Genomic DNA, 25,552 nt, shown 5'->3' on the forward strand with positions numbered 1-25,552 from the left:
GATGGTTTTAGTGGATTTCGCTCATCCAGCTCTCTGAGGAGTAGAGTGGAGTCCCACAGACCTTCGTAGTCTATGGGAGATGCTATTAACTCGATGCTATAATCTCGGATATCAAAAAACAGGGTAGAGTTTGGAACATTGGAATGTTGCGTTTAATATTATTTTTGTGACAGTTATACCTACAAAGTTTTCATGTAGTTAAAATGTAAATGTATATATGTATAATGTAGATAGACATGCATAATTTTTACAGATAGCAAGACAGTTTTAGCGGCATTCTCGACTCCAAGATAAATGTCTAGTTCATTAAATGACTACAAGTTTTGTAGGCATTGGTTCATAGAATAAAAAATAATCTTATTAATATAAGTTTTTATAATATACATTAATTTTAAGATCTACAGATCAGATTTCAGTGGCTTATTGATACATAGATTTAGTTCACTCGTGTAGAAAGCCCCCGCTATGGGCTCGGGTTTGAGATTATATTTCTTGACCATTGGTTCCAGTTGTATAACACGAGTTTTTATCAATCTGTAAAGAAATATATAAATATACTAGCTGATCCGGCAAACGTCGTTTTGCCATGTATATCATTTTTAGGAAACTCTTTTTTAGCTCAATAAAAATTACTATAGTAAAAAATAGGGGTTGATCGTAGAGGGTTGAAAAATATAAAAACAATAACAAACAAAAAACTTTAAAAAATAAAATTTAGGGGTGGACTACCCTTTTAGGGGGATGAAAAATAGATGTTGTCCGATTCTCAGACATACCCAATATGCACACAAAATTTCATGAGAATCGGTCAAGCCGTTTCGGAGGAGTTTAACTACAAACACCGCGACACGAGAATTTTATATATTAGATTCACCTATTGCATTTAGTATGTTCAGACCATTTGATCATTCACCCACTTTAACTACAAATAACGAGAGAAAAAACAAAACATAGCAGTAACCAGTCAAAAAACCGAGTTTATACAAAAAAATTATATAAAAAATAATTATAAACCAATGGCATACTTCATCAATTCCATATCATCAGCGTCAATGTGGTCGTTCTGCTCATACAAGAGTGCTGCTACTCTGTGAATACCACTTTCTAAAGTTGCCACAGGTTTAATATAAGGTACAGCTATGTCACCCCCAACCAATAAGTTCTCGCTGTTTGGTACATTTACATACAGGCCTATAAGGTGTGCATTCGGAGGAGCGCCTTGTTTACCATCAAAATCTGTAAAGTATAGAATATATTACTTATTGTATTGCGTACTTTGATGAAATTCTGTTACAAACTACAGTCCATTACTCCTATCTTTTTAATACAGCCGTGCGATTCTGTAACTCACTATTCTCTCACAGCGGTTTTCGCAGCGACGGTCGCGCTCCTTATCAGAATGCCAAATCATAAAATGAATGGTTCACGACTGATTTGAGCGCGTCCGCCGCTGTGAGAACCGCTGTGTGAGTTCCAAAAGTGAGTTACAGAATCGCAAGGCAGGAACCTGATATTTAAATGTAAGAACGTTTTGACAGTTTATTCAAAACTGTTTTTATTAAATATCTTTAACTCCACACTATGTTATAACCAATAAAGTTTAAAATAAAAGTTTAATGTCTTATTACCAACAATAAATAACGTGTATTTAACATCACTCTTTCCATGTGGATACGCAATATACTTCATGTCTATAGTTCTGAGTGGATCAATGAAATTTCCTAACTCCACATTTGCTGTCATAAAAGCACACTGAAACAATAGTTATGGTTTTAATATTTAGTCTTAAATCAATAACTAGGAGTTTTGACCAACCTTTATACTTCGAGACGTAATTTTAAATATGTCTCAAATCCTAGTGAAACAATGCAGCTAATGCAAAGTGAATGTGGTGATTAAAGAGCACCATATCGGACCTCTTATTTTCTGGTCAAATACAGTCAAATATAGTTAAAAACAGTCTTATATAATAAAGTATAATCAATCTAATACATTCATATACATTAAAATACAGTCAAATATAGTCAAACTTTAAGTCTTACGTTAAGTTTGTCCTTAGGCGGGACAGGCATGAATCTCGGAGTAATTCCATGTTTCATGAAGGCTTTTGGAGCAGACAGCCCTAGTTTGGCCTTTAATAATCCAGGGACACAGGTACAGGTGTAAAGCTTTTCTCCCAATACCCCATATGATCCTAGTACTACAAATAATATGCTTAACAATATTCGCATTTTTGTAAAATTACTTTTCAAGTCGTCAATAGAACAGTCACTTTGACTTAAAACAATACTCTTTATACATTATTTTTGGTATTTGGAGTTAATTGGTCTTAAAATTAATTACTTGTAACATTGAAGTAACATTGTTGTTTTTTAAGGTTTTATTTAGTATGAAATACCGCAGATTTGTTCAACTTTTTATTTCTCCTCTGGGGAAATGGTTTCACATCCCGCGGAAAGACTGCCTTGTGGTGGAGAGTTATGTGGGACTCTTTACTGTGCATAACCACTGAAACCCCAACGCGCCACCAGCAATCTCCGAGGCAGGACGCGGTAACAGTGCAGGTCTGCGATTCTGTAACTCACTTTTCGAACTCACACAGCGGTTTTCGCATCGGCGGTCGCTCTCAAATCAGTCGTGAAGCAGTCATTTTATGATTTGGTATTCTGATATACAATAAACTATAAGCTCCCACCTTTTCTCCGGACCGCTGAAGCGAAAACCGCTGTGTGAGTTCGAAAAGTGAGTTACGGAATCGCAGGGCAGGTCTGTTCGCATCCCGCGACGTGATTTGCCATTGAAATCGCGGCCATCACTTTACAGTTACAATTTGGGTATTTTAAATTATTGATTGATATTAAATTCTTGAGACTTGGAGACGGGTTTCTATAATTTCAGGGATATACGATATATATGAAACGTATTTATATATGTATATATAAATTCATCGTCATTTATCTTCTAATTTTACCTACAATCTGGCAAACACTTTTTTATTGATAAAACTTATTACATGGTTTACGTAAATCGAGCTTTCGAAAGCTTTTCAGTAATCCCGGTCAGGGAGTGATCTTGTAGAGGAGTTTTAGTTTAATGCTAGTTTCATCAATAGTATTAATTAATTATTTTTCTATGAGCAATTAATTAATTTCGGATGAAATAAAAATGGCTCTAAAGGTTTTATTATATAGTAAAGTTAAAGTTTACATTTCGACGAGTTTTTTAAAATATATATTACCATATAATTATCCTTTCTAATAATTGTAAGGTAATTAAAACTTGTAAGGTTTTTTAAAGTAATTAAGTTTTTTAATGTCACTATTGTGTAACTTACGTCAGTCATAGAAAAAGTAATTAAAAATTTAATTAATTTCACCAATTGTATTTTGCATTTACTTGTTTAAAAGAACATTTAAAAACTAATTAAACTACCAATGATAATAATTTGGCCCTACATGTCTATAGGAAAAATATTTTAAAGGCAAGTAGGTGATCTAACTGATTTCTGTGTCTGCCGGTTATTATACAATCCTCTGGACCTCTACTGGACACAACACACCCGAACACATCCCTCTACGCCTTTATCTTAAAATAGTCTGAAAAAAAAAGATATTTTATGGCCATCTGGTGGAAAAGGCAAAAAAATTATGTTAATGTTTTAAGTATCATAACTCTGTAATTGGTTTTTGATTCTAAAATCGAAATGTCAATATTTCACCAAATACCTTTGTACCTCATACGTGATTTAGTTAATCGCACGCGGAATGAAAGTCACATCACCATGGTATGGGTTCTTTTCTTGGTAAAACATTAATTGTTTTGGGTTTCTCGGAAAAGCGTTGATACTAGACCTAAAGTATGAATAAAATAGACGCAGTATCTAATTGATTGGAACTATCAGTTCCTTGATCTTGATAATTGGAAAGGCTGATGTGGCGTATCGGGTTATATTTACCAGATTTTGGTGCATCAGAACAAGGAAGACGCTATCTGCGTGTTTCTGGATATTCATTATCCATTAACGATGATATAAATAACGTCAACTGCCTTGCGATTCTGTAACTCACTTTTCGCTTCACGACTGATTTGAGCGCGACCGCCGCTGCGAAAACGTGAGAGTTCGAAAAGTGAGTTACAGAATCGCAAGGCTGGTCACAAAGGAACGCTTTAAAATAATAATTAAAATTCAATTTTAATTATAAAAATAATTAATTTTAAAAGAAATAACACTATTTACAAAAAATATAATTAATTTCGTGGTAATAAAAATCTGTTGAATTCAATAACAATGTTTATTTTCAAGAACATATACTAATTTTAAATGATAAAGTATTAGTGTTTGGAAATTCCGCAACTTTTGAGTTCAGTGGTGTAGAAACATCCCGCCACAGGCTCAGGTTTGAGGTTGAATTTCTTTGCGAATTGTTCTAGTTGTAGAACACGGCTTTTTGCCAATCTGTGAAGAAACAATATAACAATATATGTATCCCAAATCATTATAAGTATTAAAACGATAATATAACTATGCGAGTATCATAATAAATGTTCAAAGCGTCATTCTTACAATGTTATCATGAATACCTATGAAATAAATAATGCCCCGCTCCATCACGTGCATTTTGATCTACTGGTCTAAGATCCCGCAAAATTATTTTTAAATATTAATTAAACATACTCTGGACTGAAATTTGCTAGGTAACGCATATGGATGATATTTATTGACATATTAAATTAAATATAAAATAAGTTTCATTAAATAAGCATCTCGGTGAAGGTCGTTGTATAGCGGGATCTTATACTATACTTATCTACCAGTTATGATATAAATCGTATTACAGGGGACCTAAGAGCTGGCAGCTACCTCGGACAAAGAATTAGTCTAACTACCTATTCAAAGGGGGCACGCTGCCAGTATCTTCGGAACCTTAATATAGGGACTCCTTTTAATAATGTATTTTGGATATTATATTTTAAGGTTAGTTATTTTAACTGTCTTTTTACTTATTCTTTGTCTAATACAAATTAACATTTAATCCTATTAACAAATCTTCTGTAATATCCTTTGAGAACTAGGATTAAAAAAAGGAAATTTGTGCAGCAAACACAAAAAGTATCTAGCCAAATTCACTATCTACAATTATACGTAGTTATACTCACTTTAAAAATTCAATTTGGTCAGGGTCTATGCGGTCGTTCTGCTCATACAAGATGGCTGCGATTCTGTGAACACCGGTTCCTAAGCTTGGGACGGCTGAGATGTAAGGCACAGCGTCCTCACCACTACCCAATAAATTCTTACTATTTGGTAAATTCACATAAATAGCGATGAGGTGGACGTTCGGAGCAGGGCCCTGATGTCCATCGAAATCTGTGAAACAAACAAGCAGTTTTGATCCGAATCTTCTTTATTTTGAGCTAAGAATTATTTTCTGGTGGGATCGATTTAAGTAGATACTAAGCATTTAATATAGGCTTTTAGAAGTTCACACCACAATTCAATATAGTTCTTTCTAATTAACCATTTTCTATAACAAAAAGATTTAGAGTTCACAATTTTAGTGACCGTGATCTTAGGACGGGATAATGCTAGCATAAGTAGGAGTAGTATCTCTACTTACCTACTATTATTAGAGTGTACTTTGCACTGTCCTTTCCTTTTGGATAACTAATAGACTCTGGATCAATAGTTCTAATTGGGTCAATGTAATTTCCCAACTCTACAGATGCTGTCACAAAACCCCCCTGCAGTTATTAATACACCATTATTATAAAATCTATCTTTATCATTATTATTAATACCTACATAAAAAGCAATTTATATTTAAAATAAAAAATGTCGTAGTAATAGGGGTGATAAATCAAAAAAGAAATAAGAATGCAAAAATCGTAAATTAAAAATATATCCTTCTTAAATAAAAAAAATAAATTAAATATATTATAATCTAAGAAAAGTTATTTTTATTTTTGTATGTTTTTTTAAAATTTAAAAACTACAGTCGCAATTGCTATCAAAAAATGTTTTACCACTTTCCTGTGGAGAAACCTTTTTTTGGATTTGGACTTTTTAAAGAAGGATAATGATTTTTGGAACAGGAATGCTACATTATCCTTGTTAAAAAATGAAATTCTCAATACCACATTTTTTTGAATCTCCAGCGTTGGGAAACCGGGATAGAATATTTAAAAAAATACATGAATGGCTTACCACAAGCTTATCTTTAGGCGGAACGGGCAAGTATTTCGGCGAAATCCCGAACTTCTTAAAGGCAATTGGGGGATTAATATTTAACTTGGCTTTCAGGTATGAAGTGATACAGGTACATGGCTTGGTACGGACAGGCAGTGCTCTTTGTAAACTCTCAGGAATATCTCCCAAGACTCCACACGACCCTACGACAAATAATATAATTAAAAATCGCATTTTACGTAAATTACTTTCCAAGTATACAATATAATGTGTTCTTTTACAAAGAACAACGCTTTATATATTGTTTTTTTTTAAAGTAACTCATTAATTACCTAGCTCAAAACTAATTGCTTTTGTCATTTCTGTATTTTTTATCAAAGATTGTATAATATTTAAGATCGCGGGTTTGTTCATAAATTGGTCCAATGGCAGAATGGACTATAAACAATGAAAAAGTGATGTTCGGCGTAATTAAACAAATATCCGTTTTTAAATGTTATATGCAATTTTCTGTTTTTTTAAGATTCACCGAGGAATGGAGAATGTAAGTTCGAAGAGAGAGATGGAAGGCACTTGGAGGCCTATCTCAAAGGACATGCGAAATAACTATTTGTAGTTAATAATACAGCCCTAACATAAGTTTATCATTAATTAATTATGTTTTTAAGGCGTTTGTAAAATAAAAATAAAACATTAGACGGCAAAATATAAATATATTTTAATTGTAAAGATAATAATATTCTAAATAAGATCTCGACATGACAGTTGACAGAAATGTTCTTGTCAGTTGATAGTTGTCAATTGTTGCTTGACATGAATAGGAAAATATCAATTGTTATTATACATCAGCGAATTTCCTTTTTATACACCACAATTTTTAATCATTACCTAAGAAAAATATATACGTTTTTCAATACTCCATCAAAATGTTTTAATATCTAAAATAATTAGGTATTTTAACGTCATGACAATGTTATCAAGTTATTTAAGTGACATAGAAAATTAAAAATCCTTATTAGTAAATTCATATGTCTGAATTTTATTTGTTAATTAAAACCATACCTTTAATTAAATTTTACAAACCATAATTACATATATATTTTTAAAAACAAGGAATTCCTTTTTTTATAATATGTTAACAATGGATGAAGAGTTTCACACGAAGCATTTTAGTCGCTGTGATTTTTCTATTATCTCAACCATCCTTCAAGAAAAAATTTAACAAATTCTTATAGGCCGGTATAGCACTCGGGAGCCTTTTGCATGTCGGTATATAAGTTTTGATGATTGTACGCCCAAATTCTTAGTGAGATACAGTAAGATACAGTCGGGACTAAGTATGACTTTGTGAAAATCCGATACGATTTTGACATTACGTAACCTCGATTGCAAATATAACTCCTGCGCGCGCACGGTACTGATTAAAACACTTTTCAACTCTTCTCCAAAAATTAAAAAAAAAGGGGTTAAATTTACATGTTAGTTTAAATTACCAATGCTTTGCAGTGCACTTACTTTCTATATGCGCAATGAACCTAAAAAATTTATACACACGTAGAATTACGCGTGGATAAAGGAAGGTAGAAATACAGAGTTAGGAACTAAACGATAGGAATATTTTCGTCTAACGACAGGAAGTTCGGAAGAGTGGAGATATACAAAGACAACGTTACGTTGTAACAACGTTACGTAACGTTTGGTGCCTACATACCTGTACAAAAAATTCAAATAAGGTATAGGCCAATTACATGTAAAAATTTAGAGAAATTAAATAATACCTTGACCAGTAAATTGTGTGTTCAAAACTTTAATAATATTTGGGACCCTAATGAGTTCTATGCGGAGTTTTTTACCTTGTTAAAATCGCAATTTAATGACATTGTTCCACAAAAGACAGAAAGTATTTACACCAAGTTCTTATTTAGTGATTGGGCGACTCCAGGTATTCGTAAGAGCAGGGATAAACTTTTTGAACTGTATGGCCTAAGGCAACATGTAAAAAATACAAACTTTCATCAGCATGTTGCGAAATATTCAAAAACTTTTAAAAGTGTGTGCAAAATTGCTAAAGCACTTTATATTAGTAATAAAATAAAATCAGCGGATGACAAAATAAAAACTACCAGGCAAATAATAAATAATTAAACTGGTAGAAAAAAACAGCGTAATACTGAATTTAACTTAGAGACTGCACATGGCCCAATAAACTCAAATGCAGAAATAGCTCAGGAATTTGAAAACTTTTTTATCAATATTCCCTTTAAAACTACCGAAGCTTTAAGTTCATCATCCGCACTTTCTTTTGCGTTACTTACGAAGAATGTAAGGGCATGCCCTACGGAGTTTCGATTTCAATATACAAACCCCCAGGCTGTTATGAAAGCTTTTAAAGATCTTAAAATTAAATCTACAGAAGATCTTTGGGGATTGTCTGTAAAAGTCTGTAGTTCTATCATCGAAACTATTGCGCCTTATTTAGCTTTCATATTTAACACCAGCATAGACCAAGGAGTCTTTCCGGATCTCATGAAACACAGTAAAGTAGTTCCGTTGTTCAAATCCGGTGATAGTAAAGAACCCAATAATTATAGACCTGTGTCAATTCTGCCAGCTCTCAGTAAGGTGTTTGAAAAGTTAATGCTCAATCAAATGTTATGTCACTTTAATAAAAACTCCATCTTTCATGAACAACAGTACGGTTTCACCAAAGGGCGTTGTACAACTGACGCCGGTGTCTCCCTAATCAAGAACATTTTTAACGCTTGGGAGGAAGCACAAGATGCCATTGGAATCTTTTGCGACCTTTCGAAGGCGTTCGATTGCGTAAACCATGAGACTCTTCTGCTGAAACTTAATCACTACGGGATTAAGAACAAAGCTCTGGACTTACTAAGATCTTACTTGAAAAACAGACAGGTTAAAGTTCAGGTTAACGGCATAAACTCGTTAGGGTCTGAAATTACAATGGGCGTTCCTCAAGGTTCAATATTGGATCCATTCCTATTTTAGTATACATAAATGATTTACCCCAATTAGTTCAGAATAAACTAAAGATGGTGTTATTTGCAGATGACACATCATTGATTTTTAAAGTAGATCGACGGTCACAAAATCGTGACGACGTGAATAACTCTATTCTTCGGGTCCAAAATTGGTTTACGGTAAACAATTTGGCACTGAATGATAAAAAAACTAAATGTATTAGATTTACGTTGCCAAATGTTAAAAGTAGGGAATGTGACATAATGTTGAATGAAGGAAAACTGGAATTTATTAATCAAACGGTTTTCCTAGGCATCACGCTAGACGAGAAGTTACAATGGGGACCTTATATCACATCTCTTGCGGGGCGGCTGAGCTCAGCCGTTTATGCGGTTAGAAAGATAAGATATTTAACCAATGTAGAAACTGCGCGTTTGGTCTATTTTAGCTACTTTCACAGCATAATGTCTTACGGCATTTTACTGTGGGGTCGGGCTGCTGACATAGAATCTATTTTTATTTTGCAAAAGAGAGCGGTCAGAGCCATTTATAATCTACGTCGTTGCGAATCTCTCAGGGAACTATTTAAAAAGATTAATATTATGACAGTACCTTGCCAATTCATTTATGAAAATATTATGTATGTAAGAAAGAATCTACATCTTTTTAGTAAAATAAATGAAAGACATAATTTTAGTACTAGAAATAAAGATAAAATAGCTCAACCATCTTTCAGATTAGCCAAAGTTCAAAATTCATTTATGGGGTGTGAAATGTTACAATAAAATACCTTGTGACATTTTAAAACTAAATGAACGAAAATTTAAATGTTTTATTAAAAGTACACTTTGTAAACAAGCATATTACAAATTAGATGATTATATTCAAGATAAGAATGCTTGGAAACATGCTGGTCCTGCTCCATAGGACAGTCCTATGATTGGCTCTATAGCCTGGACAAAATCAAATTGGTTGCTGATTTTTTGGTTTAACATATTTTTGTTATTATTATTATTTTTTTTTTTAATTTATATAATGCTACAAATGTAATTATTTTTTTTTATTTTTTTTTTATCTCACACATTGTTTTGTTGTGTTTTTTTAATATTTTTATTACTCTTTAATGTTAATATTCTACGGTTTCGATATTTGTAAATATGTGAGGAACATGTATACTAACTTTTTTAGTATAGTAGTTTATTCTAAGAGTACATTGTCTTCACATATAATTATTTAACAAATGTAACAAAATATTGTAAACCTATTTTAAAAGAGTAAGTGTGGAGTTTCTTGCCCATTCTTCTCCACACGAAACTACCTTTTGGAAGGGGCAACTAGAATCATCTTTATATTTTTTTTTTTGACGTTCAAAAGTGCCATTTTAGATGGTCTAATTGAAATAAACGATTTGACTTTGACTTTGACAGGGACCGTTGTCAACAAAGCAACCATTCGAATTAACGGTATTGAACTAAATTGACTTTGATCTTATTAAATTATAATTACAACGGCAGCGACACTACCACCATTGCTTCAACATTAATAATAAAGACTATGTAATTACTACAGACTATTAATATGTAGATCTATTAATATGGGCAAATCAAATAAAACATATAAACGGTGTAAAACTAATTTGACTTTGATGTTATTATATTATAATGACAACGGCAGCTGATACAAGCGGCAATGGTGCTCCGACATAGTATAGAACAGATCAAACCATTGCACCATTTTACCTCTTTCTCTCTAATTGTGTATATGCTGAGAATATGAATACTTTGATAAAAAAATAATAAATGTAAGCAAGGTTTTCTTAGACGTTAGTGAATATATTTTTATTTTCCAAAAAATACGTGATATATTAATTCTAAATATTTTGTTTATTTATTTACACTTCGTTATATTTATGGAAAAACAAATAACACATAAAATTATAAGAGATGCGACAGGCGGCCTTATCGCTAACAAGCGATCTCTTCCAGGCAACCACACTAATTAATTAAACGTCTCCGCAACGCGACAATGAAGTGGTGAAGAAATTCCCCGCTGCGGGCTCAGCTTTGAGATTGTATTTCTTTACGAATTGTTCCACTTGTAATACACGAGTTTTTAACAGTCTGCAACAATTATAAATGGTATAATGGTGTGAATCAAAATGTCTTAACAAGCTAATACAATTTTTATAGTTACTAAATTAGATAAAGGTTTTTATTTATAAAAACAAGTCTCGTTGCACCCCTTTTACTTTCAGACTTTTTCTCTTTTATCCCATGCAGTGATAGAAACTAAAATACTTTATTTTAATAATAATTATTAGAACATCGTTCAAATTAATAAATAACAGTTTAAAAAAACTAGAACACACGCTTTATATAGAAAACTAAACTAATAAACAGAAAATAAATTTTAATAAATTTTAATTGAGAATAATGTAAATAATTCCTAATTTAGGCTGAAAATGGTAATGAACAAAAAATACTGGTATTATTGTGAAAAAGCGTGGGGCGCTCTGTGCCATATTTTTCGTCTATCAAGCAACAATATTTTTTTAAACTATTATTTATTTTTTAGTTAATTTTTTTTTCGGATTATTGCATTGTCATCGATCTTTTACAGGTGCGCAAAGTTTAAATTAAATCTGTCCATTAGAAGTGGGTCAAAATCGAGTCCGGAGGAGTCGCTTACGTACATACATGCATACAGGTGAAGCTAATATAAAGCGTATAAAAAATAATTAGTTAACACCTTCGTAACTGAATTCATCATGCACTAGCTAACGACTTCTGCGAAGACAGAAGTTTGGCCTAAGGCTGTGTTTGTAAGTGTTTTGTATTTATTGCATCAAACAACTAACTTCGTCAATTCCGTTTCGTCAGGGTCTATGTGCTCGTTTTGCTCATATAAAAGGGCCATTGGTCGATGGGTACCAGTTCCCAAACCCGGCAAGGGCGGAACGTAGGTTACAACTGTGTCACCATCGGTGATGAGATTGCTAATTGGTGCATTCACGTAAAGCGCAATGATGTATACATTTGGGTGATGACTTCGGGGTGCATCAAAATCTGGAAATGTACAAGGAATTTTTAATGGTAACAATTTATCATTTCTTCTACATCTATATTCTGAATTAAATTTTGTAGAAAGTAAATATTATTAATATTTAGGGTGAGGCCAAACGAGCGTAATTTTCTGAGTCGTGAGTCGCAGAATTTCGTTCACAGAAATTCTGCCTGGCAGAAATTCTGTTGGGATGCCAGACGAGCGCCTTTTATTCAGTTACTATCGAACGTTTATAGCGGATGTTTGTGTCGTGCAATGGAACCGTTGAAAATTTTGTGTATTTACGAAGCATATTTAGAAGACAAAGAAGTAGTTAATGCCAGAAAAAGATGCTGGGTAAGTCCTGACTGACGCTTTGCTCGGCCCGCGCTGGCCCCTCGCCCCCCGCAAACTCAATTCGGGCCGAATAATGCGTGTGAGTCGGCAGACAACTCATTTTGCGTCGCCCTGTGAATGAAACAGGACTTTTGTATGAAACCGAATGCAGCAGAAATTACGCGACCGAAATTCTGCGACTCACGACTCAAAAATTTACGCTCGTTTGGTTTGAGCGTTACTTTCTACAAAATAATATCCCACCCTCTTCAAATGCACGTTGTACTCAGTTTAATTTTAATAAACTTCGAGATTTTCAGCGTACTCAATTACACGTTGTATATGTCCCACTAATGGCCATAGGCCTCCTCTCTTAGGCGAGAGGGAATGGTCTGTAGTCCCCACGCTAGCCCAATACGTATTTGTAGACTTCACATTCATCCATAGAACATAATATCTCTTAGGCAGGGGCCCTCTTGGGTCGGGAGGCTGTGGCATTTTGCCAGCCCTGCCCCCTTAACGTACGCCACTGAATCTGACTTAACAGTAGGTATTTTATAAATAAATATCTTAATTTACAATACTCGACTTACACGTTCAGTTGCTCCTTACCTAACAGTAATAACGAGTATTTAACATCATTCTTTCCATTTGGATACTTGATATACGCAGAATCAATAATTCTAAGTGGATCAATGAAGTTTCCTAACTCCACATTTGCTGTCAGAAAAGCACCCTGAAACAAATGAACATTTATTTATTTATATCCCTCCCCTAATCCCGTACGCTATTGTCTTTTCAATATCCAATTGAACAAGTTTGTGTGGTGAACACATTTTGAGGATAACCTCATAGAAAAGTTAAGTTGATTGAGTCACCGTGACCCCGCACGCTGTAAAGCACGCGAAACGTCGGATAAATTTAAAATTATATTAAATAGTTGTAAATTTATAATAATACATAACTTCAATCCGGTCAAAACAGCGTTTTATTTAAGTTAAGTTGAGTTGTTCTTGACAGTGAAGACATAAAGGTTTCAGAACAAGGATCTTCTGGACATTGTTAGAATTGTGACTGTCAAATAATAAACAAATAATTTGCAATAAAATAATATTACGGGTATAAATGAAGATGTAAGCTATCCTATCTTTTAAGTTAGTTCAAACTACACACGGTATATATATATATGGACTAGATTGTAATTAATGTAAAGTCGCACTCTTTTTTTGTAAACTTAAGTAGGAAAAAACCTCAACCTCAAAGCCATGATTCAACCTCACGCTTAAGCCACTAGGCCAACACTGCTTTCCATTACCAACTGATAAAAGTCAAAAGGAATTCAAAACCTTACCATTAGCTGATTCTTAGGAGCAATGGGTACGTGTTTTGGAGTAAGCCCAAACTTCTTAAAAGCTTCAGCGGCGGATTTTTTCATTGGAGCTGTTAAGTTACCAGAGATACAAGAACAGGTTTCATCTCCGAGAACGCCATATGACGCTACTACAAATAATAAACTGAGTAAAACTCGCATGTTTAATTTTAATTATAATAGCTTAATTAATAGTGCTTACTACAACTAAGAACAACGCTTTATATATTGTTATTGGACTGACGTATTCATTTCCTAAATAAAAACTAATTACGTATCTACCTGTCATTGACGTCATATTGTCCATTTTATAATAGGCTATGTACTATTGTTATTTATTTCTGTATCCGTCAAATTGCGGATTGAATAAATAACTCTTTCATAAAATAAATTGTCGCACATTAAAACCCTTTCTGATAATATTATGTATATACAATATACATATTATGTTAGTAGCTCAATCAAATTACGCACCAATATGCTTTTGAATAAAAAAGCAATATTAAAAAAAATATATTTAATTGGATCAAAATCCTGAATAACACAATAGGTTTTTGAAGTGAAACTTCTTTTAAATTTTTTTTAAAAAACGTCACGAAGATGTGCAGTCTTTTTGTCGAAGAACGGGGAGAGAGCGTTTGAGACCGATTGAGAAAGAGTGAGAAGGATGAATTACTTCTTAGAAATTCTATTTTTTAAATTAAAACTTCGTAAAGAGAATTTATGAAATATTAGTATTTTATATTTTATGCAAAATAATTTATTGAAATCTCAAAAGATGAATTGTAAATTACAGTGTCACGTGTTTTTTAAAAACAATTAAATTTATCATTTGTATTAATGTTCGACCCTTTTAACAATTAAATTCCTAACATATTTTCCTTTTTCCCTCCCTCTAAGTCTCGGAAATCTAATGTCTTAGATTTGTATAAATATGAACGAAGACTTAAAAATTAGTATGACAAAAAAGTTTCACTTCTGACATGTTTACTGGACGTTGTTTATGGGACGAATTTGCGCTCTATACAGTTGCAAGCGATGGCCTGGAGTGAAGTACCGACTTGTGTTATTGAGCAGACCAAGCTTCTTGGAGGCTTATTTAATTCTTCCCTTTTGAAGAAGAAACTGAATGTCGTTCGACATGTCAACTCCAAGCATTCCGATTCGAAAAGAGGAGTACCTAGCGACAAAAGGTGTTTTTAGCGGAAAACGCGCAATAATTCAAAATTAAAGTTGTGATCGCAATCACTATTGCGAATTACACAGCTTATTATCATGCTGAATGTAATTACATAAACATGATTTTAAATGAACTAATTTGGAATTTTCTCTTTTAAAAACCTAAATTAAAACTTTTATATGATAATACACCTTTTTAACTGTTTAATTATCGTCTTCTATGAAATAGAAGTTGCATTCTCTGGCTGGTTTGCATTTTGAATCACCTCGCAATGAGATCGGCGATGCGAGAAAACTGAGAGTAAAAGAGAGCGCTTTAAACTCTCTCTTTGCAACAATCTTTGAAAAGTGAGTTACAGAATCGCAAGGCTGTCGTAGATACTATGTGGAGCTGTCCGTTGTGATATGACTAATTCGCCAACCTAACAACGTCGAAAGGCGGCAGTCGTTCTCCAAATTTTCAAAATCATTTATTAATTTAGGTAACAAAATGTACACTTATGAACGTCAATAAAGAAATACATCAAAATGCTTCTAATTTTACATTTACTGCCAGTTCTCAAAGAAAGGTCGTAGAACGGACGAAAAGAACTGGCAAGAAACTCACCGTCGCTCTTTTTAATCGGCAAGCATTTTGGTTTTACACAATGTTTGTAAGGAGCTGCAACCATTACACCATGTTCCACATGACATCTTAAGTAATTAATAATAAGAAAAATTAAAAACAAAAATTTGTCCTCTATCAGCAGTAGGCATGCTCAAATAGGAGCACGTACTTACACTATTGTAAAAAATAAAATTTTAATGTTATTAAAAACCCCTTTAACTGTTTTCAGGAATACTCGTATAGCTAAGTATTACTGGTTGATTACAAAGATCTTTCAAATGTTTGTATCTGTGCATACAAAACAGTATTTTTTACGCTTGGAGTCACACGTAGCATGTTCTGGTCAGGGTTGCCACCAAGCCTCTCGCCTTTGCTGAAGGTAAATTACCTTAATTAGCTAGAAGTATTATTTGTAACAAGCGAAAAAAATTAATATTTATCATATAATAAATAGCTTCAAATGGCCATTATGACGCACATAATGAATGGGTATAACAGTTATTAACAACTGTCACGTACAGACGTGGTTAGGTTATTTAATGATGGATTGGCTGAAGCACAAACCGTGCAAGACAAGAAAACAAAAATGATGGATTTTCTCGTTTGTATTTTAAATCAATAATTGTACTGATACAGAAACAAATTCGTCATCTGTCATACTACAAAATATCCTCAAAATTTAAGCTAAGAAATTTATACGCAAATAAATATATAAGTTGTGATGAAGTACTATTAGTACTATAGTATTAGATAATAATATTAATAAAAACTTTATTCATGAGAAATGGGGTGTGGCAAAATTCATATATCGCTGCTCCCCACACTAGGGAATCCCTATGTTGTGCGTAACTAGATAACAATAAGTGGTAAATGGTACTGTTTAAAACAGTTTTTTGAGTAAAAGTAGGTTTAGTGTAAACACAAGTCTTATAAGACATTAAGTATGTGTGAATGGGTGTGTGTATTTTATACTTCGATAGTTAAAATTTAAAATGAAATCTTTAGATTTTTAATTATATTTGTAGTTAAGTTATTAGTTTCTCTGAAACTCCGACGTGACTTTATTGACCTACTTTATTTTTACTTTTAACTTAAATACCTATTCATAGTGATCTTCTTGCAACATCTTTGTAATCCTAGAGTTACAAGGACTAAAAGTCTTCTATACATACATACAGCTCGTTAATCTACTACTTTATATGGTCCAGTGAATAGGCTATCTCGCTCTTACAACTTAATTACTAACATTAATGTAAATAATTATATATTTTACAACAATCTTTCTACTTATCGTAATATTGTGTATCACGATCTTAATGAGGTTTAAGTTTTTATTTAGTTTTAATTATAGTATTGTCTTTGATTAACATAACCTTTACACATTTAAAGAAAAATCTTTTTACCGGATTAAAGTTATGTATTATTATAAATTTACAATTATTTGACATAATTTTAAATTTATCCGACGTTTCGCGTGCTTTACAGCGTGCGTGGTCACGGTGACTGAAGACGAAAGGTGTTGGATGTCAAAAAAGTATCACAGCTGTAGAGAAAGTTGCATTTTCTGTATTTATTTCCCCGGAGTTGGTATCGACTAAAAGATGGAGGGTTTTGGCAAAAATGGCTCACGGTGTCCTCTATTTTCGCGGATTGTTTTTCTTTTTGAGATTTTAATTTGGATATTATTGGATCGCAGGTGTTTGACAATTTTAGTCAGTCACCGTGACCACGCACGCTGTAAAGCACGCGAAACGTCGGATAAATTTAAAATTATGTTAAATAATTGTAAATTTATACTAATACATAACTTTAATCCGGTAAAAAGTTTTTTATTTAGTTTTAATTATATTTTATTTTGTGGTTGCTTGTGTAATTTTTTCCCTGGTCAATCAATCAATCAAATAAAAATACGTTTATTCAGTTAAGATGCGTCTTAGGGCATGCTTATGGATGTCAAAAACGTTTATACAATTCGCGAAAGAGCAAGACTACGCCATTCGTTCGCAACTACTAGACCTTGTTCTGAGAAGAACGGGCAAGAAACTCAGCAAGTTTTACCCTCCATCTACATTACAATTATTCAAAGGAAAATGTCATCACAACGTCATGAAAGTTACATAAGTAAAAAAAAATCTGTTTTGTGATTTACCACATTCTCCATTACACACATATTGTTGCAGGCTTATGGTCGACACTAACGTGGGATACCTAATTCGCAGTAAGCAATGCTCTGCGCATGCGTACCGCCGTACCGGTGTGACTCAGCTGTAGTAGCAAAATACAGAAACCCACGACATATTTTATCATTGCTACCTCTGTTAGCTACCACAATTGAGAATTTTCGCATAGGAAATTGTTGGGCGACTCATCGAAACGAAGCTATTCACGAAGATTCAGCTTGATAGTAATTATTTTTACATCAAGGATCTGTACTACTACTTTTGAGCGTAGGACCAGGATAACGTACCGCGCAATTTGTAGGACAATATGTCTGTTAAATTACATAGATATTAACTAAGTAAAAAAAAAAAACAGCTGGTTAGTAATCATTTATGATGACCTCGTTATCGATACATGTCGGAAGGAGGGGACTCTTTGATCAAACTATAGATTTTGTAGGACAAATATTTTTTCGAATAATTTAGATAATTGTCTTGAGATTTTACAAAAAAAAATCAGTTAGTAATAAATATTTGAGAATCATCAAATCAACATATTTTATCCTTGCTACTTCTGTTAGCTACCACAATCGAGAGTTTCGTACAGGAACTTATTGGGCGTCTCATAAAAATAAAGCTACTCACGGAAAATTAGCTTGATAGTAATCAAGTGCAAAAATGGGCGATGGATCCCGGACTATAATATTCTAAATAAGATCTCGACATGACAGTTGACAGAAATGTCTTTGTCAGTTCGCAGTTGTCAATTGTAGATTGACGTGAATAGGAAAATATCAATTGTTATTATACATCAGCGAATTTCCTTTTTATACACCACAATTTTTAATCATTAATATATTTTTAATTATTACCTAAGAAATATATAACTATATGTTTTTCAATACTCCAGCAAAATGTTTTAATATCTAAAATAATTAGGTATTTTAACGTCATGACAATGTTATCAAGTTATTTAAGTGACATAGAAAATTAAAAATCCTTATTAGTAAATTCATATGTCTGAATTTTATTTGTTAATTAAAACCATACCTTTAATTAAAATTTTACATACCATAATTACACTAACACCATTGCTTCAACATTAATAATAAAGACTATGTAATTACTACAGACTATGAATTTGTGGAACTATAAATATTAGCCGGTTTAGAACTTATTTTATTTTGATGTTATTATATTATAATGACAACGGCAGCTTATACAAGCGCCATTGCTCCGACATAGTTAGAACAGATCAAATCGTTGTACCATTTTACCTCTTTCCTCTAATTGTGTATATGCTGAGAATATGAATACTTTAAATAAAAAAATAATAAATGTAAGCAAGGTTTTTGTGACACGGGTATAGTGAACAAAAATTTTGTTTTCCAATAAAAAACTTGGTATATTAATTCTAAATTTACTACACTACACTTCGTTACATTTTAAGAACAACAAATAACACATAAAATTATAAGAGATTCAACAGGCGGCCTTATCGCTAAGAAGCGATCTCTTCCAGGACACCACACTAATTAATTAAACATCTCCGCAACGCGACAATGAAGTCGTGAAGAAGTTCCCCGCTGCAGGCTCAGCTTTGAGATTGTATTTCTTTACGAATTGTTCCACTTGAAATACACGAGTTTTCAACAGTCTGCAACAATTATAAATTGTATTATGGTGTGAATCAAAATGTCTTAACAAGCTAATAATAATTTAGCAGTTAGTAAATTAGATAAATTTATAAAAATAAGTCTCGTTGCCCCCCTTTTACTTTCAGACTTTTGCTCATTTATCCCAAGCAGTGATATAAACTAAAAACTTTATTTTAATAATTATAATTAGAACATCGTTCAAATTAAAAAATGTGTGCGTGTACTAGGTGTACACACGTAAGAAGTGAAACTTCTCTATGACCTTATTTTTCGAAAAATTATCTACTATATGCAACTTTACAGAAATTGGTTAAATAAAGTTATATTAGATAAAGTTTAACAAAAGGCTTTTATTATCATAGACATGAATACAAATACAATTATTTCATTTTACCTTATTACTACTAAGATTATTACAGAATTTCATTAATTGTAATATAATTATGTATTACTATCATTGTTATCGTAATTATATATTTTTGTTATTAATGGCTTCGAATCTCTTCGGATCAACCATGGTAGGGACAAGAAAAAGATGGCGCGTAACCGAAAAATGTGACGGTAATTTTTTTTCCAACGCCGATAAAGAAGTTTGACTTCAAAAAGCAACATGGCGCGTAACCGAAAAACGTGACGATTTGCTACAAAATTTCTCCCATACGTCGATAAAGAAGTTTCACTTCAAAAAGATGGCGCGTAACGGAAAAATGTGACGCGTAACGAAAAAATTTTACACTAAATTTTTTTCCAACCCCGATAAAGAAGTTTCACTTCAAAAAAATAATTAGTTAACACCTTCGTAACTGAATTCATCATGCACTAGCTATGGGACTTCTGCGAAGACAGAAGTTTGGCCTAAGGCTTTTGTTTTATATTCATTGCATCAAACAACTTACTTCGTCAATTCAGGTTGTTCAGGGTCTATGTGCTCGTTTTGCTCATATAAAAGAGCCGTTGGTCGATGGGTACCAGTTCCCAAACCCGGCAAGGGCGGCACGTAGGTAACAACGTGGTCACTATCGGTGATTAGATTGCTACTTGGTGCATTCACGTAAAGCCCAATGATGTACACATTAGGTTGATGACTTCGGGGTGCATCAAAATCTGGAAACGTAGAAGAATTTTTTTTTTCGTAAAAAAAAAAACGTAGAAAAATTTATCACATCTATTATATATATTTCCTACAAATCGAAATCCCACTCTCTTCAGATACGATATTACGAGTCATGCCCGACATATTTATGACTTAATTGAGAACTCCGACTTATAGTATTTTATAACTAAACTAGGTGGCCCCGCGAATTCTTCTTAATGTGATTTTACTTAGCCTACCTTTTTAGTACATACAAACATGGAATATTTTGCTATGCTACCCCAGAGACTGTTCGGTTTTGCGGAATTCAAACTTTTTAGTTTTTTCTGTGAATTGTTCTCTGTATAAACCTCAGAGTTAATTCATAAGTGTTTAATTAATAAATAAGGGTTGATTGTAGAGGCGGAAATTAAATGTTGTATGTATTTTGTTGTATCATAAAAAAATTAAACCAAAACTTTTTATCTAACAAATAAAAATTTAGGGGTGGACACCCCTTATCAATTAGGGGTTTGAAATATAGATAGTAGCCGATTCTCAGACTTACTGAATATGCATACAAAAATTCATAACAATCGGTCGAGCCGTTTCGGGAGTATGGGAACGAACATTGTGACTCGAGAATTTGATATAGGTATATAGAGACTAGCGGACCCCACAGACGTTGTCCTGCATGATATTTCAAGTGATTAGGATATTAAGCAAAGTATGAAAGTACCGACTGCAGCGCCATCTGCCGGGCTGATTTGAATCTAAACCATTCCCAGATCCCCTTGAACACACACAAAAAATTTCATCAAAATCAGTCCAGTCGTTTGAGAGAAGTTCAGTGACATACACACTCACAGAAGAATTATATATATAAAGATATCTTTTACAATACTCGACTTACACGTTCAGTTGCTACTTACCTAACATAAATAACGTGTATTTAACATCGTCCTTTCCATTTGGATACTTGATATTCACAGAATCAATAATTCTAAGTGGATCAATGAAGTTTCCTAACCCCACATTTGCTGTCAGAAAAGTACCCTGAAACAAATGAACATTTATTTATTTCTATCCCTCCCCAAATCCCGTACCAACGGATTGTCTTTTCAATATCCAATTGAACAAGCTAGCACCGCACAGGTGAACACGTTTTGAGGATAACCTTTGTTGTTGACAGTGAAGACATAAAGGTTTCAGAACAAGGATCTTCGGGACATTGTCATTGCACCATGGTATATTAAAAATGAAAGTATCCTCAAGGATCTTAATTTGGATATAGTTTTAATACGGCGAAACGGTTAGCCTTAGCTCACTTAAACAGGCTACATAGCCACGTGAATGCTGAGGCAATCGAACTTCTTGACACAACGGGAATAAGACGCCTAAACCTTTTCTATACTAATATTATAAAGAGGAAAGGTTTGATTTTTTGTTTGTTTAAAATGAATAGGCTCCGAAACTACTGGACCGATTTTAAAAATTCTTTCACCGTTGGCAAGCTACACTATTCCTAAGTGACAAAGGCTATGTTTCATTTTCAAAAAAATTAGGGATGCTTACTAAAACTTGAATAATCTAACCCAAGGTGTAAAAAAATAAACAAAAAATTTCCTTTAATCGTGTGCGCTGCGAAAACTATTAATGATAGAACAAAATGATGTATCACAATTTTTCAGGACACATCACTATCTATGAAAAATGTTGCGACAGCATGCAAAAGATAGACTTTTATATATATATACCCATAGGGACCATGCTTTTTTGGTGGTTATGCCATTAAATAGTAGCTTATGTGAAACGTTGATACTTTCAACACAGCGCCATCTGTTAGAATTGTGTCAAATATTTTTTTTTTTTTTATTAATCATACAATCAGTCTTTGCGACTATAAGTAGATACGTTGAGAGCTTTTTGACGTGTTAGGCGCTACTCCCAGCGGAGCCTGCCTATTCTTATTTAAACTCAGTCTGTTGGGTTGTCCTGATCAAAAATGTCTCGCCGCTTTTTTAGTCGTCGAGTAGTTTCTGGTATAGTTAGCTGTCCTGCTAGCTGATTGGGGTGCTTTTGAAGTCTTAGTTTGTAGTTATACCCATATGTAATTATTTCCTCTTTTACCATGGGCATATTAAGAAATTCATGGACTTCTGTAGTTTTGAGAAACCATGGGGTGTTTGATATTTGGTTGGGTATGTAATTTTGAGCTCTTTGTATTATTATTATATTTGAGGCACTAGCAGATCCCCAAAGCTGTATTCCGTATGTCCATATGGGTTTGAGAATGGTTTTGTACAAGAGCAACTTATTGTCAGTGAATAGTTTTGAATTTCGTCCCATTAGCCAGTAGAGACCCTTGTATTTGTGGTTAATTTCGTCTCGCTTTGTTTGAATATGTTTTTTTCAGGTGAGTCTGCGGTCTAAATGCATTCCTAAATATTTGACTGTGTTTTGATGTGGTAATTGGGTGCCATTTAGAGTGACAGGGGGGCAGTCTTCCTTCTGGAGCGTGAAAGTGACGTGCACCGATTTGGACACACTAACTGCAATTCTCCATTTGGCCAACCAGTCTTCTACCTTATTTAAGCCATTTTGTAGGATTTTAGAGGCTAGAATGGGACTTCTGTTGGAGGTAAGTAGAGCCGTGTCATCAGCGAAGGTGGCGATAGTAATCTCTGGGCTCTGTGGTAGGTCGTATGTATACAGTGTGTACAGGACGGGTCCGAGGACTGAGCCCTGTGGCACACCTGCGCAAATTTCGTAAAAACCGGATGTGCTGGCACCTTCTTTAACTTGAAATAGTCTGTTAGATAGGTATGATTGTAGAATCCTATAGAATGTGTGTGGCAATAAGGATTTTATTTTAAACAAAAGACCCTTATGCCATACTTTGTCAAAGGCTTGTTGTACGTCTAGAAATGCAGATGAGCAGTATTCTCTCCTCTCGAGGGAGTTTCTTATTTTTCTACATACTCTGTGGACTTGTTCTATTGTGGCATGTTCTTGCCTAAAGCCAAACTGATGATCTGGTATGATATGCTTTTCTTTTATTATGTCCAGCATTCTGTGTAGTAGCGATTTTTCAAATAATTTGGACATTATAGGCAGCAGACTAATGGGTCTATATGAAGTGATTTCGTGAATCGGTTTTCCAAGTTTGTGGATCATAGTCACTTGTGATACCATCCATAAGTCTGGGTAGTACCCAGCTCTTAGGATTGCATTGAACAGCATTGTAAGGTACACTATCACTTTGCGTGGTGATTCTTCGAGGACCTTTTTGTCTATTAAGTCATAGCCCGGCGCTTTATTATTGTCCATAGATTTGATATTGCGATTTATTTCCCGTGGTCTCACTAGTTTTAATGGTAGATCAAGTTGCAGGTCTTGGTCAATGATTAGTTCGATATCCGATTCATCTACATTAGGCCTGGGGTCATTCGGTTTGAATACATGACTGAGATGATTAGCAAAAACTTCAGCTTTTTCTCGTTCCGTTCTAATCCACTGCCCGTTCTGCGTTCGTAGTGGTGGCTTTTGGTGTAGTGGTCGAGCTAGGTTTTTGCAGGCTCTCCAGAGCTAGTAATCGGTTGCTTTTGTTGATGTCAATCCTTCCAGGTGTTTACTCAAGGCTGCTTCGTTAGCTTCGGATATTAGGGATTTTAAATCACGTATCGCTTTATTAAGCGCCGTTTTGTCATATGTCAGTCTACTAGTGTGCCATATTCGACTTTCTAATATCGTTCGTTCGTATCCTTCGTTTTTCTAATATTTTTTGTCGTATGGTGTCCGAGTAGGTCTTACTCTGTGGCAGACGAGCAGTGATTTCGGGCGTGGACATCCAGCAGCTTTCTTGGATCACTTCGGTTAGTAAGCGAGTTGCGTGATCAATGTCTGCTTCACTTTTTAAGGCAATTTTTAGGTCAAGTCTGTTATGGACCAGTTCTCGATATGAGTTCCAATCAGTTCGTTTATTGTACAATTTAAGGCTGTGTTCTTTGCTCAAGGCAGTTATTCCAATAGTCAATATAACTGGAATATGGTTTGTACTCGAGTCTAAACAAGTTTGTATTTGATAAGAAAGTCTAGACAGGCCTTTTATGACGAAAAAGTCTATGACGTCCGGAAGCCTGTTTGAGTCAGTCGGCCAGTTGGTCGGGTCCGTCGTTGAAATCACTGTGAGATTGTTGTTATCTATACTTTTCTTAAGCTCTCTGCGATTCATAGCAGGAGGTGTCAAATAATAAACAAATAATTTGCAATAAAATAATATTACGGGTATAAATGAAGATGTAAGCTATCCTATCTTTCAAGTTAGTTCAAACTGCACGGTATGCAAATTTGATTGAAATCGGTTAAGTAGTTTAGGAGTCACACAAACAACGTGACACGTAATTTATATATATTAAGATAAATATATATATATAGGCTAGGCCAACACTACTTTACATTACCATCTGATAAAAGTCAAAAGGAATTCAAAAGCTTACCATTAGCTGATCCTTAGGAGCAATGGGTACGTATTTTGGAGTAAGCCCATACTTCTTAAAAGCTTCAGGGGCAGATGGTTCCATTGGAGCTGTTAAGTTACCAGAGATACATGAAATTGAACAGGGTTCATCTCCAAGAACGCCATACACAAATAATAAACTGATTAAAACTCGCATTTTAATTATAAATATCGCAACTTATAATATTAATTGTGCCCACTACAACTAAGAACAACGCTTTATATATTGTTATTGGAGTGACGTATTCATTTCCGAAATTAAAATTAATTACCTACACCTACCTATAAATGGCTAAAGGTTTTAATTGTATTTTTTTACTGTGTCCGTCAAATTGCGGATTGAATAAATATCTCATTAATTAACTAAATGTTCAAAAATTAAAACCCTTTGTAATAATATTATGTATATACAATATACATATAATTTCAGTAGCTCAATCGA

At 33.7% G+C, this 25,552-nt stretch overlaps 3 protein-coding genes across 5 annotated transcripts; all 3 read right to left on the reverse strand.

Moving 5' to 3' along the window:
* Positions 1-357: 357 nt before the first annotated feature.
* On the reverse strand, positions 358-2,323 carry LOC125053688 (39S ribosomal protein L38, mitochondrial-like). Its single transcript, XM_047655187.1, has 4 exons — positions 2,043-2,323; positions 1,629-1,752; positions 1,026-1,236; positions 358-534 (listed from the first exon to the last, which is right to left on the reverse strand). The coding sequence occupies exons 1-4, from the start codon at positions 2,229-2,231 to the stop codon at positions 399-401; spliced, it is 660 nt and encodes a 219-aa protein (XP_047511143.1). The 5' UTR covers positions 2,232-2,323; the 3' UTR covers positions 358-398.
* A 1,955-nt stretch (positions 2,324-4,278) lies between these two features.
* On the reverse strand, positions 4,279-6,466 carry LOC125053687. The gene is made up of 4 exons (XM_047655186.1): positions 6,206-6,466; positions 5,619-5,742; positions 5,158-5,368; positions 4,279-4,456 (listed from the first exon to the last, which is right to left on the reverse strand). The coding sequence occupies exons 1-4, from the start codon at positions 6,419-6,421 to the stop codon at positions 4,333-4,335; spliced, it is 675 nt and encodes a 224-aa protein (XP_047511142.1). The 5' UTR covers positions 6,422-6,466; the 3' UTR covers positions 4,279-4,332.
* Positions 6,467-11,077: 4,611 nt separating this feature from the next.
* LOC125054055 (phosphatidylethanolamine-binding protein 1-like) lies at positions 11,078-25,331 on the reverse strand. 3 transcript variants are annotated; one of them, XM_047655725.1, is made up of 4 exons: positions 25,091-25,301; positions 13,160-13,283; positions 12,027-12,234; positions 11,078-11,289 (listed from the first exon to the last, which is right to left on the reverse strand). In XM_047655725.1, the coding sequence occupies exons 1-4, from the start codon at positions 25,265-25,267 to the stop codon at positions 11,172-11,174; spliced, it is 627 nt and encodes a 208-aa protein (XP_047511681.1). In that variant the 5' UTR covers positions 25,268-25,301; the 3' UTR covers positions 11,078-11,171. The 3 variants fall into 3 exon arrangements, with proteins under 3 accessions (XP_047511681.1, XP_047511680.1, XP_047511682.1); XM_047655724.1 differs by lacking the exon at positions 25,091-25,301 and adding an exon at positions 13,899-14,118; XM_047655726.1 differs by lacking the exons at positions 11,078-11,289; positions 12,027-12,234; positions 13,160-13,283 and adding exons at positions 18,895-19,518; positions 20,416-20,623; positions 21,524-21,647 and having other exon boundaries at positions 25,091-25,331.
* Positions 25,332-25,552: the final 221 nt, after the last annotated feature.

This window comes from Pieris napi, chromosome 11 (genome assembly GCF_905475465.1).
Source record: "Pieris napi chromosome 11, ilPieNapi1.2, whole genome shotgun sequence".
NCBI lineage: Eukaryota > Metazoa > Arthropoda > Insecta > Lepidoptera > Pieridae > Pieris > Pieris napi.

Coding starts and splice junctions, on each gene's coding strand:
- LOC125053688 (XM_047655187.1), bottom strand. CDS start 2,231: ATGCGAATATTGTTAAGCATATTATTTGTAGTACTAGGATCATATGGG. Junction 1,753..2,042: donor CGCCTAAGGACAAACTTAAC/GTAAGACTTAAA, acceptor CTATTGTTTCAG/TGTGCTTTTATGACAGCAAA. Junction 535..1,025: donor GATGATATGGAATTGATGAA/GTATGCCATTGG, acceptor ATTTCTTTACAG/ATTGATAAAAACTCGTGTTA.
- LOC125053687 (XM_047655186.1), bottom strand. CDS start 6,421: ATGCGATTTTTAATTATATTATTTGTCGTAGGGTCGTGTGGAGTCTTG. Junction 5,369..5,618: donor GTACACTCTAATAATAGTAG/GTAAGTAGAGAT, acceptor TTTGTTTCACAG/ATTTCGATGGACATCAGGGC. Junction 4,457..5,157: donor GACCAAATTGAATTTTTAAA/GTGAGTATAACT, acceptor GTTTCTTCACAG/ATTGGCAAAAAGCCGTGTTC.
- LOC125054055 (XM_047655724.1), bottom strand. CDS start 14,078: ATGCGAGTTTTACTCAGTTTATTATTTGTAGTAGCGTCATATGGCGTT. Junction 12,235..13,159: donor ATACTCGTTATTACTGTTAG/GTAAGGAGCAAC, acceptor GTACATTTCCAG/ATTTTGATGCACCCCGAAGT. Junction 11,290..12,026: donor GACGAAACGGAATTGACGAA/GTTAGTTGTTTG, acceptor TAATTGTTGCAG/ACTGTTAAAAACTCGTGTAT.